Here is a 14,865-nt window from a genome sequence, read left to right as displayed (position 1 = left end):
AGAAGGCATATTCAAGCGCTCGTAGAAATAATACATTCCCAAGCCCATTTAAATGCTGGGACATTACTCTCCAACAGGCAGGTGGTGCTGTCAAAGCAGTCGTAAATTTGGCCAAGTTTTATCCACACAACACTTTTATTTATTGCCTGTGTCGGGTGGGGCAGGGTTTACTACACATTTGTATGCAATATAACCAACAATAAACTAATTACGACTCAATATTGGTTGTGAAAACCTATGCATAAAATTATCATGACTATTTACAAAGGTGCAAGAATTGCCCTGATATTACATAAAGTAACAAACTACAAAACATAAGTCCGTATAGGATATACAAGGGGAACATACAGTGCAGTAAGCTCTTATTTTCATCTCATATAGCGTAATGATTCAGCCTTTTCCATATCTTCTGCAGTAATCCCTCGCTAACCACGAATTTACTGACCACGAGACGCGAGCCACATCTGGGTCTCTCAGCTGCCCCCAGTCCTCTTCTCCACGTTGCTCTACCTCCGCGATCGGTCAGACTCACGCTCTGTCTCACGAAAAAATGTTATGGATGCGATTTGCGTATTACCGTTTTGTGCTTAAATATCACATACCGTACTAATATTGCATGCCACTCAGTGATATAATTTCCCCCCGTAAATATGTTGTTTTAATAAGTTAATATAGTTTTCAAGTATAGCCCCTAAGCGTATGAGCAAGAGTGTTGGTGATGGAAGTGCCTCATCATCATCATCAAAGGTAAATGCGATTTTATTTGCTGTACTTTTCTTAATTAAACGTGTCTTAAATGTCACTGAAATTATCTTTATTTAGTGTGCTTTGTTCATTTGTTAATTTTATTGAACGTAAAAAACATTTATACGGGATTTCATAGGTTCACTCGCGAACTCGGTCCTCCTAACCCTCTTTTCCCCCATACGGTATTTAAGCTTACCAATCATGAATTTACCAACCTGAGGGTTTGCTAGGAACCTAGCCCTCGCAGTTGGCAAGGGATCACTGTACACAGCGGCTGTCAAAAAATGAAAAACAAGAACTGCACGCGCTTGCCAACTGGTAAACAAGGCGAGTTAGATCACAGAGGAAGTGGCCATAACTCGGAGGCATTTTTTAAAATATAAATAATTTAATATCCTAAGCTGCCAAAGAAAAGGGTTGCTCACGAGGTCACATCTTAATTTCCATAGCATATTTTAAAAAAAATTTAATTGTGCGAGGAAACAGCAATACACGTTGTCGAGGACATGTCGTCATGCAACTGCGCTTCGAATCTATGACGAATTAACGTACAACCCTTTGTCAAACTAACGCTGGATGAAGGCCTCCCCACACCATTTCGGTCATGGCTGTTTTACTGTACTTCAATACACTCGTCAGTGTGTGTTGGTGAAGAGGAGGGGAGGCGTTGGGCAGGACTGATTCAGATATCACTAACTACTGACGTCAGTCATGCTCTGGGAATCTGTCCATCTTCCTGTGACATTTAAAGTCCTGGTGTTTGCCAGTTGGGTAATAATGCACCACTCAATGCAGTTTCTCAAATCATGCAATTCTATTCTATTTCCTTTATTGTCAGATATTCTCCTTTCCATTATATGTCCCGTCGGTGTTTTTTTTTACCTCACAGGTGGCAACCCAGCGACCATGGCTGGGAATGAACCTCGGATCTATGGGTTTGGAGCACAGAGCATGAAGCATTGATGACATGGATATATACATTGTATGGACAATTATAAAAATGTTTGAGGAGAAACATTAATCAAATCCCCACTTCATTCTTGATGCCTTGAGTCAGTCATGCTCAGTGGATATCTACGGGGCCACCATAACCCATACATGCAGACAGGGGGCTTTTGTGATAAGCTAAGTGCTCATAAATCATCCCAAAACAAACAAACCTTCCTATATCAAAAGCTGCATCTTTTGAAGTAAGAAGGTAAACACAGCCTTGCTGAACCATCTTGCCCCAAAAGTAGTTTACGAATGTCTAGTAAACAACTGTATTTTAGAAATATACGACCTGTCTTCTCTGCAGCTAAGAAAATAACAAATGATGATGCTAACGTTTTTGCCAAGGGACAAATTTTTCAAAATTAGGCCAGCTGACTGCCAAATTAATTGTGTGTCATGCCAGGCCACTTTAACAGGGACTTTAATAGTGCACCTAGCCTAGCGCGATGACCACAGTCAAATGACTTCCACTTATTCGTGAATTGTGGCTATTGTTATTGTGGCTCTCCGATGTGTTTTCGGGCTGAACCCCGTTGTTGTTAGCTAGGTTGTCTGACGTTTTGTGTTGCTTCTTCATTGAACTTGATTTAAGTTATTCCTATTGTTATTTTGCTGACCCAGGTTACTCTTTCCAACTAAGACTATTCGTGTCTTTTGGGTTCTCACCACCTGGTTAAACAAACTTGAACTTTTCCTTGCTGGTAGTTTCTTCAGGAGCTAAGTTATTCAGTTTCGAACATATCAGAAAGCTATGCAGCACAAACCAAGGTTGAGATGTTGTGTCGAGAGAATTGGTTAACACCAAGCACATGCCAACCATTTATCTGCAACATACTCTCAATCTTTGGCGTGTGACCCACTGTGGACATATGATCTACAAGATATATGGATTTCCCACAATCTAAGCCACCACTCGCAACACGTTGGTTAATTAACTGTAACATACCATTTTGCTGCTGGGTTGAGCAGTAGAATGCATGGTTAGCGCATTACTCTATGAGCCCAATGAGAGAAGTTTGATATTCTGCCACACGACTAACACCAGTGTCAAGTAATATCTGAACTGGTTTTAGGCACCCCATTCACTAACTTACGCTGATCAGCATGGTGAAGTTTGCTCAAACAACCTCCAAGACCAAAAATGTATGTGGGAAGGCCTTCCTCCATCCATCCAGCAGTGGAGGTAATAAGGGGCTGTTTTACATTACTTTACCCGTGTTACCTCTGGGTGGAGGTAGGGAAGCAATGGTGCAAGCTATTAACATAGTCACAGCTCCCAGTCCTCATTTCTCGTTTTTTGTTTCCTGTACGATCTTTAACGCCACTCTCTCCAGATTCTGAAACGAGAATTTGAGGTTGAGAGCAGAGCGCTGGGCGCAGCTGACTGTGTTTACACGTGCTACAGGTTTGTTTAGACAGGCACTATACGAGTGCTGTCAAACGGCTAAAGCTACGCTATTCGTATTGGGTGGACATGTATTGTGGGGTCAGGCTCTTGAGCAGCACGGGTCAGTAGAATAACCGACTGCGTGAAATGGTACAACACCGCAGTTGAGCTCCCACCGTAACATGGAGAGATGCACAGACGAACAGATTAATTTGGCGCAGCAGTTTATATCAATAATACCAATAAGTACGCTTTACAAATACAATGCATTGTATGCAATAAATAAAAACCGATTCATATCAAAAAGCAAAAATAAAATATTGATATATACAAAGCATATGTTTCTATCTCTGATAGGTTAAAACACATACATCAAAGTCCTAATGAAAAGGAGTACAGAACAGCTCCCTTTGATATGTGTGTATGAGGCATACATAGAAGTGACAGCCAACACATGAATGATGATGAGGTAGGGGATAAGCCAATACAAAACACAAACAGATGAGTGCGAGAGGGTTATTAAACATCGTAAAGATGTAAATGTGTGTAAGGAACATACAGTACTGTGCATACATAACACATCACCAGGCCGGGCGGCATTGTGCAGGTTCGTAACAAAAAGGATGCAATTGAAATCCCAGTCAGTGGCTGATTGAACAAATCCTTACTCTGTGGTCGACAGTGATTGTTTTCTGCAAATAATGGGAAATTTCCATGTCTGCCTCATGGCCTTTCACTGAAGACGGGTGCTGCCAAAATGCGAAAATAAGGACATAGACACCCTGACTTTGACTTAGAATATATACAGATATACGCATACATTCACACATGGGTGGAGTAATATATAAATGATATGTACTTCAAAATAAATACATACATTCTTAAATACATTTATGGATAACAACAGCTGCCAATCACGACTAAGTGGCGGTGACGTTACCACATCGCTTGTGCCAGGTTAGGTGCTCTTTGAGGCCATGTAACGTGTCAAAGGCTTTCTGGAAGGAGGTCAGGAGACAGACCCAAGTGTTACGGGTGAAATAAGATATCTAGCATATTCACCACCTGTGCTCCACACTGCGCCAACTTGTTTAGCTTCCCAGCGCTCTGCTCGTTGTTCTGAACGTCGCACTTGCACCCTCATTTGTAACTGGAGGGCAGCTGACTCCAATTGTCCACTAGCATCTTTATCCAGCCTCCTCCACACAGTCCGATCTTGGCATCGCTGCTACCATCAACGGCACCTATGTCAATATGTATATATGCACAAATACATACATGGACCCAACCACAAAAAATAATCCCCCATTTAGCACATCGGAGACCGGCACGGCACATGAGGAGTGGGTGAGGCCTGCACCACGCTTGGCCGCTTTTGTCCTCCCAATGTTGATGTTTACACACTGCAATAGGTACTCGGTTATCGTTGAGTCAACCTAGGGGAGGCCCAGAACCCGCTCAACTAATTACCACTGAAGCTAGCTTTAGCCGGGAATTGAATTTAGGTTGTCGGGTTCGTACTGTAGTGTTCTCACTACGACGTCACCACTCAAAGACAAAGATTCACCCTCTAGCCGTAACAGACTGTTGGGGCAAGTGCTGTTAAAGAGCACCTATGTATGCCAACGCAGCGCATAATGGTGTGGCCAGCACCACGCCTGGCTGCCTTTGTCTCTCCAATGTTTATATATACACACCAGGTACAGATTTAAGGAATGAATTGATCTAGGGGATGCCCAGGACCGGTTCAGATATTCATCAGCGAGGTTATCCGTGAACTTGAATTGAATTCAGGTCATCGAGTTTGTAGCGCAGTGCGCTCACCAATACACTTCTGCTCCCCACTAATACATAGAAGTGACAGTCAAATACACACACACACGCGTACTCGACACAGCCACACTAACCCTGATCTAATCACACGCACTACAGGTTTAATCTGCACCCTCCATCTCCTCCACACACTGCTGGACACCACTGCTGTTGGTGGTTGGCGTTGATCTGGCCTTCGCGCTGTCCTCAAGCTGGCCTCGACAGAAAGGGCAGCACGAACCCCACGGCATTGCAGAGGAAGAGGAGAAGGTGGTGGCAGCGGTGGCGTCCGCAACATCAGGTGGTGCCGAGGCAGTGGATGGCACCACCGGGCGGGCACAACGGCGGATGCCGCACGAGAGCAGACGAAGCAACGACCGCTTGTACCTCCGGCGGCCTGAGATGAGGATGAGTGGCACCAGTGCCGAGGCCGTGTACGCCAGGCTCATGAGGACGATGAGCACCTCGGTGTGACGCTCCACGCCCTCCTGCTTGCCAGACCTAAAAGGTCAAATCCAGTTTATTTGTTTAACCAGGTAAGAGCTCAAGAGACCAGGATAGTCTCATTTGCAAGTGACCTGGATCACCAAAACGACAAAAGCAAAATAAATACATCCAACTACATGATTGAAACAGATAGAAATAAGTGCAAAAATAACTGCAATCGCTTGCTTAACCCACTGGTGGCAGAGGGTTTCCACAAGGGTGATTTCAAGAGAACCCCTCTAAGGGGTGATTGGCCTACTCTTCCACGAATAACTTCCTGGAAGATGTGGGAGTATCAACAAACAGTATCTCATCCCAACACTCGCAACCTGCTAATCAACTCACTGTCCTAAACCCATTTTGCTAAAATTATGCAGTTTTCAGCAACCTGTGATTAAACTAGGCATTCAAGTCTAGCGAACTGATGATGATAGCCTGGTCATACATATGTAGGCCATTGTATTAAATATGGATCTTCACTTGCAATTGTGAACATTAAAATATTAGTTTGACTGCCATACGATGAACATATATCTTTGCTAAGGTGGCTGGAAAAATACAGCAGCTGTCGTGTTTAGTTTCCCAAGTAAAAAATACGTGGTCACATCTGGCTGTATAAAGGACATACAGTATAAGGCAAACAAAACTCAAGAGGCTTGCATTGACGGTTGTGTATAAACATATCCTGAAAACACTAAATCACCACTGCTATTAACAGCTAAAACGTTAGACTTAAAAAAATCACAAGCTAATGTCTCTGTCACTGACCCTCCTCTATACTCTGAATAGAAGGTATTTTTCCATGACATTCAAAGTAATAATAGTTACTGCGTTATGTAGGGTTGTCTACACAAAGGTACAAAGAACTGGGGTATCATTGTAAAATGAATACAGTATCTCCCAATGCCCGAAGAGGGGAGAGCTACGTATAACAGGATTGTCATGAGTGGTGTATTATTATGCAACTGACAAAATCAGAGACTTTTAATGTATTAGGAAGACTTCGAAACTTTGACCTCAAACATAGACGTGACCTCATACATAGGATGAGCCTGGGAAATTCAGGAGATGGGGCAACCTTAGTTTTACATGCCAAACGAGAGTGGTGCAACACTCATTTTAAATAAGGCTTCTGAGTCAGTCGTGGGAATTCTATATTTCTATGATGAGGGCTGACATAATCCACTGGACAGCCATTGCTGACATGATACCCATTTTTTTACCACAGCGATAACTGGCTAGGCCAATCCCTAACCAATATTTAACTTTGCAATGCTCATATTGTGAGCTGAGCACTGTCAACTACAATGCAACCAAAAACTGAACCCGAAACATTCACAAATTATGAAAGGTGAAATAATCTTATCCAGCCCTGTTATCTGCTACTCCTCGTGTCAACTCTGACATTTATTCATACATCCCCAGCTCCACCTCTGATCTCGAATCCTGATGGGGTTCAACAATGATGACGTTATCCTGCACTATTTAAGACCGGAAGCAAGTGGATGGCTTCACTATTCAGGCAAATCGCCCGAAGATGCTGGATGTAATTTCCAGCGATACGTCGTACTCAAATTGTAATTGTTGTGGATCCACTCTTCAACACACCGGTGGGCTAAAGTAGTGAACTATTTGTCTTTTGTCAACGTGACACATTTTTTACTGATTGGCCATGTCGGGTGGTGGAGGGTTGCGACACATTTATAAATAACTCGATCTAACCCAAAAAACCTTTATGATGAATAATACTGGTCTCGAAAGCCTACATGTTAATCTGACATTTATTGTTACGTGCGGATTGATTCCATCATCTGTATTTTTCACGGATAACAACAATCGCCTGGATATGGACTCAAGGAAGTGCAAAATTAATGCTATTATCCGTGTGTTTTGTTCTGGATAAAAGGAGAGATCTAGAAATGGCTGCAGATTTAGCCCATTATCCACATTTATCTTTGTGCGAGTCTATCTGAGTGGACCACCCAGACTAATATGTCCATAATATGTCCATGCACACCACATCCCATTATAGAGGTTTTTTGGGTTAGATCGCGTAATATAAAAGTTTCATTAAACCGGCCACCATCCGACACAGCCAATTAGTAAGGTTTGTAACATAATCAATACATGCCAATTCGTTACTAGTTCAGCACACCGTTGTGCTTGGAGAGTTAACCCACAACATTAACAACTCGAGGGGGGGGAAATCCCATTGTCGTTTGGTAATTTAATCTCTGACCTTGCGCTCAGGCTCATGAAGAAGGAAGTCTGCACGAACACCAGGTAGGGCAGCCAGCATGCGCAGAACGCAGTCGAGGACAACACGAGGCTGCGAATCTGTCGCGCCCGCGCACGCCGCGCGCCCTCGGGCAGCTGCCCCGCGTTGGCCGAGCGCTGCAGGCGGCCGATGTTGCGGACGTGGTGCCGGGCGATGCACAGGACCCGGGCCGACAGGACCGCCATGGCCAGCACGCCAGGCACGATGAGCCCGTATATCTCCAGGTAGATGTAGGCGGGCAGAAAGTGAAGCTTGAAGCAGCATATGTGCTCGCTGCCATTCCCGGGTGGCCAGTTGTTCCAGCCCAGGGCCGGGAGAGAAGCGTACGTTAGTGGCACCACCCAAGCCGTGACGATCAGCAGTGGGCAGAGCCTGGCATGCCACGCACAGAGATTTGCAGTGGGTTTGAGAGGGCAGTGCGCAGCCATGGTGTCCAGTGCTGTGTGGGTCAATCTGCCTAACTTGTGTTTTTGTTAAAATGTATTGTTTACTGGACAAATAGATTATAGCATAGGGCTTGCGGGCAGTGGAGGGCAGTGCAGCAAACTTAAGTGTTGTACGATACATCTATGCTTGTAGGTCTATGCCCCCCGCCTTCAACTAACACTGACCAGCGTATAGCATAGTCAAACCCACACATTCGACATGACGTGGGGCTGAGGGCCTCTCCATCCCGTGTTTATGTACAAGGTGATTGTGTTGGAAGTTCTACAAATGAGGTAATATCAAAATAAAAATTTACAACTCATACTAATAATGGGGTGTAATTTTTGCATCGTTTTTGTGCTGTTTTTAGAAAATGTGGCATAAGTAAATTGTTTCACGCACACGGACCCGAGCGTGGCATGGCCCATTCGGTACACAGGCCTCGCTGACGCACAGGTCATTATGTGTGTGCTGATGAATGATGATTATAATAATTACTATTATAATGATGGTCACCACTATAATGACAAGGCTGATCATGGTGACAACCATCCTGACCACATGATCATCATCACGCTGATCGTCACACACCTGCGCATGCGGGAGCTTCTATTGGGCATGATATGGTGATCATGATTGTCATAATGATGAAAATCTAGACCGTGTTGACTATAATGATGTGTTATGCTGACAACTCCATAGGTTACACATTAGAATGCCGTTTTGCTCATGATGATAATTAATAATCATGACGAATATTGTTAATACAGATGACAGAGAGATCAGAGCGCTTTTGGAAAGCAAAACTTGGTCATGAAAAGTAGCATATCGATACAGCAAAATAATAAATTATTAAATCAGTGCGTACTACCTGAACAGGGTTCAGAAACGTGGTTATTAACAAAGGAGCAACAACTAAAAAGTGCAAAGCATGGGAAGCATGCTTGGAATCGCAGGTCGCGCTTCCAAAAGCAGCAATGTTTCATGAGTTTCAATGGATTGATTTAATCTTCCGGTTAAAAATGAAAGCATGGATTAGAGAACATGTGTCGTATAATCGCATTATTCAGTCCATTCAGGAAAGTAAGTGGGCTTGGACGGGACACGCCGCGAGCAGGCAAGATAGTACATGGCTGATAGCAAGGCGTAATTATAATATATATTGGGGGGGGGACACATCCCCCCCCCCCAATATTCAAAATGCTCAAAATGTCCGCCCTAATATATTGCTATAAAATAGATTTCTGTTTATATGATTGTGGTTATGGTTGTACTTTATACATCCCTAATCTCTGCCATTACATACAATGAAACAAAAAAAGGTAAAAAAGAAAAAAACAGAGCAATGTAATACAATACACTATTAGACATTATTGTAAAAAATAAATAAAAACCCATCCTATGTGTTATTGCATTTTAAAATATTTTATGCAGGAAATTCGCTTTCAAATTTAGATTTTTTTTTCTGGAAGGGGACTCCCTGACCCCTTGGACGATTTTGTCCCCCCCAATGTTGACTCCATGGCTACGGCCTTGGCTGATAGTACAATAATGAAGGTAGTGGCAATGATTGGAACACATCCGAGAGTACGACCACCAGGGAAACAGCTGTGAATTCATCTCCTGTGATAGGTGGACTATTATATCGCAGGATCGTGAGAGATGGCGGCGGTTTGGATAAGCCTTCATCCAGCAGTGAATTGTCCATCGCTGATAATGATCATGATCACAAGAAGAACGATGATGATCACGCTGATGTAGCTACTGCTGATAATGATGATGACAGTGATGATGCAAATCACAATGGTCATGGAAATAATGCTAAATTACCCAAAAATTGCTCAAATGAAATATATATGCAGCAATCATTGCTCCCCACTAAGATAACGTGGCATGACCATCATCGAAAAAGTGTTATGAGACTTAGTGAGGATTTCCTGGGTAAACAAGCATAATTTTACAATAAATGCTGCTGATGATAGCGATCATCACCTATTAAGGCTGACACTGCATTCGACGGGGTGGGTGGCCGCCACCTTTGCTTCCCCCGTGACATCTGTGAAAAGGAACTTCATGGCTCATCGGATTCCCCCAGGTTCAGATAATCCTCACTGGTGTTGGCGAAACAACAAACAACTACCGTTCACCACGAAGTGACGGCGACGTCACCATAACGCTTGTGCCAGGCCAGGTGCACTTTGAGGCCAGGTGAAGTGTCGAAGGCTCGCTGCTGGCAGGAGGTCACGGGACAGACCCAGGTGCCATGGGTCGACTCAGATGACTGGCAGATGGATGCACCCACACATGCCACACACCGACTGACCTGCGGATGCGCGAGTCGCCGTGGCGGAACGACCTCGCCACGCTCAGGAACCTCTCGGCGTGCACCGCCACGAGGTTCGCGAGCAGGGACAGCGCCGCGAAGTTGGGCAGCAGCTGCTGCAGCACGCACAGCGTGCGCTCGCTGCGACCGACACCCATGCGGGGAAACGTGGACAGGGTGCCACCAAGCATCAGATCGGCCACGGCCAGGCTCAGCAGTAGCAGGGAGCTAGGAGCCGGCGAAGCCCGTGAGCGACGGAGGGACGCGGCGATGCCGACCACCGTCACCAAGTTGCCGAGGAGGATGAGCGCGCTGAGCGGAGCGCAGAGCGCAACCGTGAGCACGAGAAGCCGTCGCGGGTCCCGCGTGCGGCATGGGCTCGTGTCGTCGGTCTCTGGCTGGTCCTCCTGCTGCTGCTGTTGTGGTTGCCAAGAGGGAGATGTTGCGTTGTCTGCGAGCCAGCTGTACATGGTTCTGTGGAGTTGACGGTGGTGGCGGTGGAGGCACCGTCGGGTTCTTGTTATGATGATGGTGGTGGTTGGTTGTGATGATGAAGCCGTGGGTGGGTGGGGTGAAGTCTGCTACTTTTTTATTATATGAACACGTGGAGAATTCGTCGGTGAGAAGTGGCTGCCGCCGCCAGATGAAAACGTTCAAATATAACTTTTCTACACCGTGCGTTTAGATGTGTATTTGAAGGTAACCAGTGTTTAACTTGTGACGTTGTCTGTGCATCCATACTCGAGACTTTCCTCATTTCCTCCTTTGCCTATGTATGACTTGTCATGCTCCTCCGTACAGTATCGAAACATTCACATCCGCCGTTTCTGTACAGGGTGCTCACGGGGCACCTTTGGTGAAAGATGATGTCTGTCGGGGTACGAAGGGGATATCTGTGGGGATGCGAAGGGAATACCCATGGAGGCAGTCAGAGCATACCTGTGCGGTCACAAGAAGACAAATGAATCAAATTCGTTTATTTGTATTTTATTGTATGTTCGATACGCACAAATGTATTGTGTGTGAGCTGTGTTTCTCGCTCTTCGGAATAACAAAGCTTAGTCATCTAGAGGAGGGGGGGGCGCCGTGGTTAGCGCACTGCGATATGAAGCCACCCGAGGTCGATTCCAGGTCACGGCGAACATCATTGGCGATTTGAACGCGTTGCGGCTGCACATGCACACCGGGTATGGGCAGTTGCGTGTTGAGCATTTATTCCCTTTAGATTCAGTCACGCATTTCAGTGCCGAGAAGTGTTTTTTTGTCAACTTCTGAAGATGCCCGCCAGAAGAAAGCTTGAGAGAAAAGATTATCAACACTCCTCCGAGCCCGGAGTGATGGCGAGTGGTCATTCTCCCACCCACACTGACCAGCGTGGTGAAGTATGGTCAAACACCCATGATCAGGGGCTAATCGTTACACGAATATGGGGCCGTCCATAAATGACGTCACGCAATTTTGGACGAATTTTGACCCCCCACCCCCTTCGTCATACGGCGTCACAAAATGTCAGACCCCCCACCCCTTAAATATGACGTCACAAAGCTCTGCCCCCCCCCCCCAAAATAAAACATGCTTCAAATCGCTTTAAACTATTGTCATTGTAGTGCGTATTTTGTGGCGCTACACTCTGATGTTGTAGGGAAAAAAACATGTATTAAAAAGTCTATTTAATTAAGTAGAATGTGTTGTCTATATTTATTAAAGTTGCGCATTTTGATGTGACGTCACATTTCTCAACCCCCCCCCCCCCATCGTTACACATCGTAACAAATGTCTGACCCCCCCCTAGGTACGTGACGTCATTTATGGACGGCCCCTATTAACTAAATTAATACTAACTAAATTATCTGATTACGACCTCCAAAGTGGTCTGAATCGGCGCTACATCAACTGCTTGATGCGATGTAGCCTAGCGGTAGCGCGCTCGCCAGCTTGTTGCAAAAGTTCACGGTTCCACACCGCCCTCAATAATACTGCGTCTTTCGCATGAGCAAGCCATTGCGTTCTGGCGTCATGGTCCAAATAAATAAATAAATATCCTACCCATGAACTACTCAATTGGGATAGCCCCACCTACTGGTTGACCAAATAAACTTGGGTAATTAGACATGACACACCTACTTCACATTCTCATAATGTATCGCTCCATAATTCACGGACTCATTCTAGCGCCTTCCAGCTTGTCTATAGTTTCTTGCCCAAAGGACTTAAACGGACCGAATGGCCCCCTCTCGTTAGGAACCTTCCTGAAAATTATCATGAACATTTTATGGGTTTTATTTATTGTAAGTCCAATTTTGCTTAAACCTTATTTCCCCATATTTTAAATCGAGTACCAGTGTATATGGGAGTACATCGTTGAAAAATAAATGTCACCACATTTTAATCACTGGGATTTACAGTATAACTATTTGTCAGAAAATTCCAGAGCCAGATATTTTAGGTTCTGGGAAATGCAACTGCAAAGAGCAGTGAGGCGCAGTGGGTTTGATCCCGACCCTGATGCCTGCTGTATATTTGGTGTTTGCATGTCTCTCTCCCCGTGGCCGTGTGGATTTTCCTCCGGCTCCTCCCGTTTTTCCTTCCACATTTAGAGTATTTAGCTGCTATAACTGACTACATGATACGCCACATCGTTAAAATATCTTTTGAGGCCAGGTTGATTCTGAAAAAGAGCTATATAGCTAAGTGGGCTTTACTGGTAAACTAAAAAAAGTTTCGTTTTAGTTCTATTGAGGTGTAATGTTGCGTACAAAATTGCATAGAACACGACAAAAGCACCACTATCGAGTGGTTCTAACATGCAATTTATAGTTTAATGTACGATATACATTTAATTACGTGTTTAAAGTGTATAATCAACCATTAATAATCCACTGCTGGATAAAGGCATCCACAAGCCACTGCCACCTCTAATGATCATGCGATGTAATGAGCCACATAGCACAGGACACACGAGCTCATTCCATTGATCCATCTCCTTGGTGAATGGATGTCTTGTGTGTATACAAACATACTTTATTCGAAGTACTGGTATGATATTGAACCTTTTTGAGTTTTTCCTTTAGCCTTAGTGTAAAATTAAATGATTCGAATAATAGTTATACATTTCGATTTAAAGCTTTCGTGACTGCATGGATTCATATTCTTGGTTCTTTCGGTAAAGTCACGTAGAAGGAAAATAATACAATAATAAAAATTAAACATTTTAACACGTAGGCTTTCGCGACCAATGTTATTCATAATCAACGTTTTTGGGTTTAGATCGCGTTATTTATAAATGTGTCGTAACCCTCCACCACCCGACACGGCCAATCAGTAAAAATGTGTCACGTTGACAAAAGACAAATAGTTCACTGCTTTAGCCCACCGGTGTGTTGACGCCACAACATTTACAATTTGAGTACGCCGTTTCGCTGGTAATTGCATCCAGCATCATCGGGCAATTCGCCAGAATGGTGAGGCTCTGCTGTGTCTCCCGTTCTTATATAGAGCAGCAGCAGGGTGACGTCATCATTAACTCATTAACTCATCAGGTGCAAAGATTCAAGGGGGGAGTGATTGTAATTATATACTAGATTAGTAATCAGGCTATTGTTACGATGCGAGTTGTAGATTAGTAATCATTTGGAATGTGTTTTATTGTGATTATGCTACATTAGTAATCAGTTAGTGTTTGTTTCCCTTATAAGGAATTGTAATGTATCTTATTTAATAATACACTTCCAGGCCGCACTAACGTTTCGGCCACAAAGCAAGCAGCCGTCCTCAGGTGAAGAACAGGGCTGTCGGAAAGACAGCGTCCTAATGAACACTGCTAAGCTTGGTAGCGTATTTTTAAGCTGGGTCGGAGGAGAGAGTCTTGACAAAGGAGTTTACATATCAACAGAGGAATTTAGCATATTGATGACATGCAGATATGGGATTAGTCACTACTTGTGGAATGTGTAGGTGGTGGGGGGTCTTAAAGTCATTATGTAGGATTAGCAGTAATAAAGGGAGGGAAATAGGATTAGCATTAATAAAGGGAGGTAAATTTAATAGTAAAGAGCTGCAGCAGCCAAACCACCTTCCACAAGTAGTGACTAATCCCATATTTGCATTTGTCATCAATATCAATAACGTCGTGAGAATTTTTCCTTATGTTTATTTTATTTTATTATTTCCCTTCTACGTGACTTTACCGAAAGAACCAAGAATATGAATAGTTATACAAGTGTGCTGGCGTACGGTCCAAAGGTGAACAATAAACGTACTTGCAATCTACTAAATTGGGGAAACAAAACATCAACATCGCATCCCTACTGATCAACTTAACAGAGCAACCTCAGAAAATGAGTCAAGCTTCCGTGGGTTAAGCCTTGCTCCCTTACAAACAGGACCCTGCGGGGTGGGCTGGTAGGAAGGAAT

At 44.2% G+C, this 14,865-nt stretch overlaps 1 protein-coding gene across 1 annotated transcript; it reads right to left on the bottom strand.

The window, feature by feature from the left end:
• Positions 1 to 5,061: 5,061 nt before the first annotated feature.
• On the bottom strand, positions 5,062 to 10,922 carry GPBAR1 (G protein-coupled bile acid receptor 1). The gene is made up of 3 exons (XM_078861913.1): positions 10,453 to 10,922; positions 7,665 to 8,075; positions 5,062 to 5,440 (listed from the first exon to the last, which is right to left on the bottom strand). The coding sequence occupies exons 1-3, from the start codon at positions 10,920 to 10,922 to the stop codon at positions 5,062 to 5,064; spliced, it is 1,260 nt and encodes a 419-aa protein (XP_078718039.1).
• Positions 10,923 to 14,865: the final 3,943 nt, after the last annotated feature.

The sequence above is a fragment of the Lampetra fluviatilis genome, chromosome 1 (genome assembly GCF_964198595.1).
Source record: "Lampetra fluviatilis chromosome 1, kcLamFluv1.1, whole genome shotgun sequence".
In the NCBI taxonomy this organism is placed as follows: domain Eukaryota; kingdom Metazoa; phylum Chordata; class Hyperoartia; order Petromyzontiformes; family Petromyzontidae; genus Lampetra; species Lampetra fluviatilis.
The sequence above is the reverse complement of the archived record's forward strand: the minus strand, read 5'-3'. Positions and strand labels throughout refer to the sequence as shown.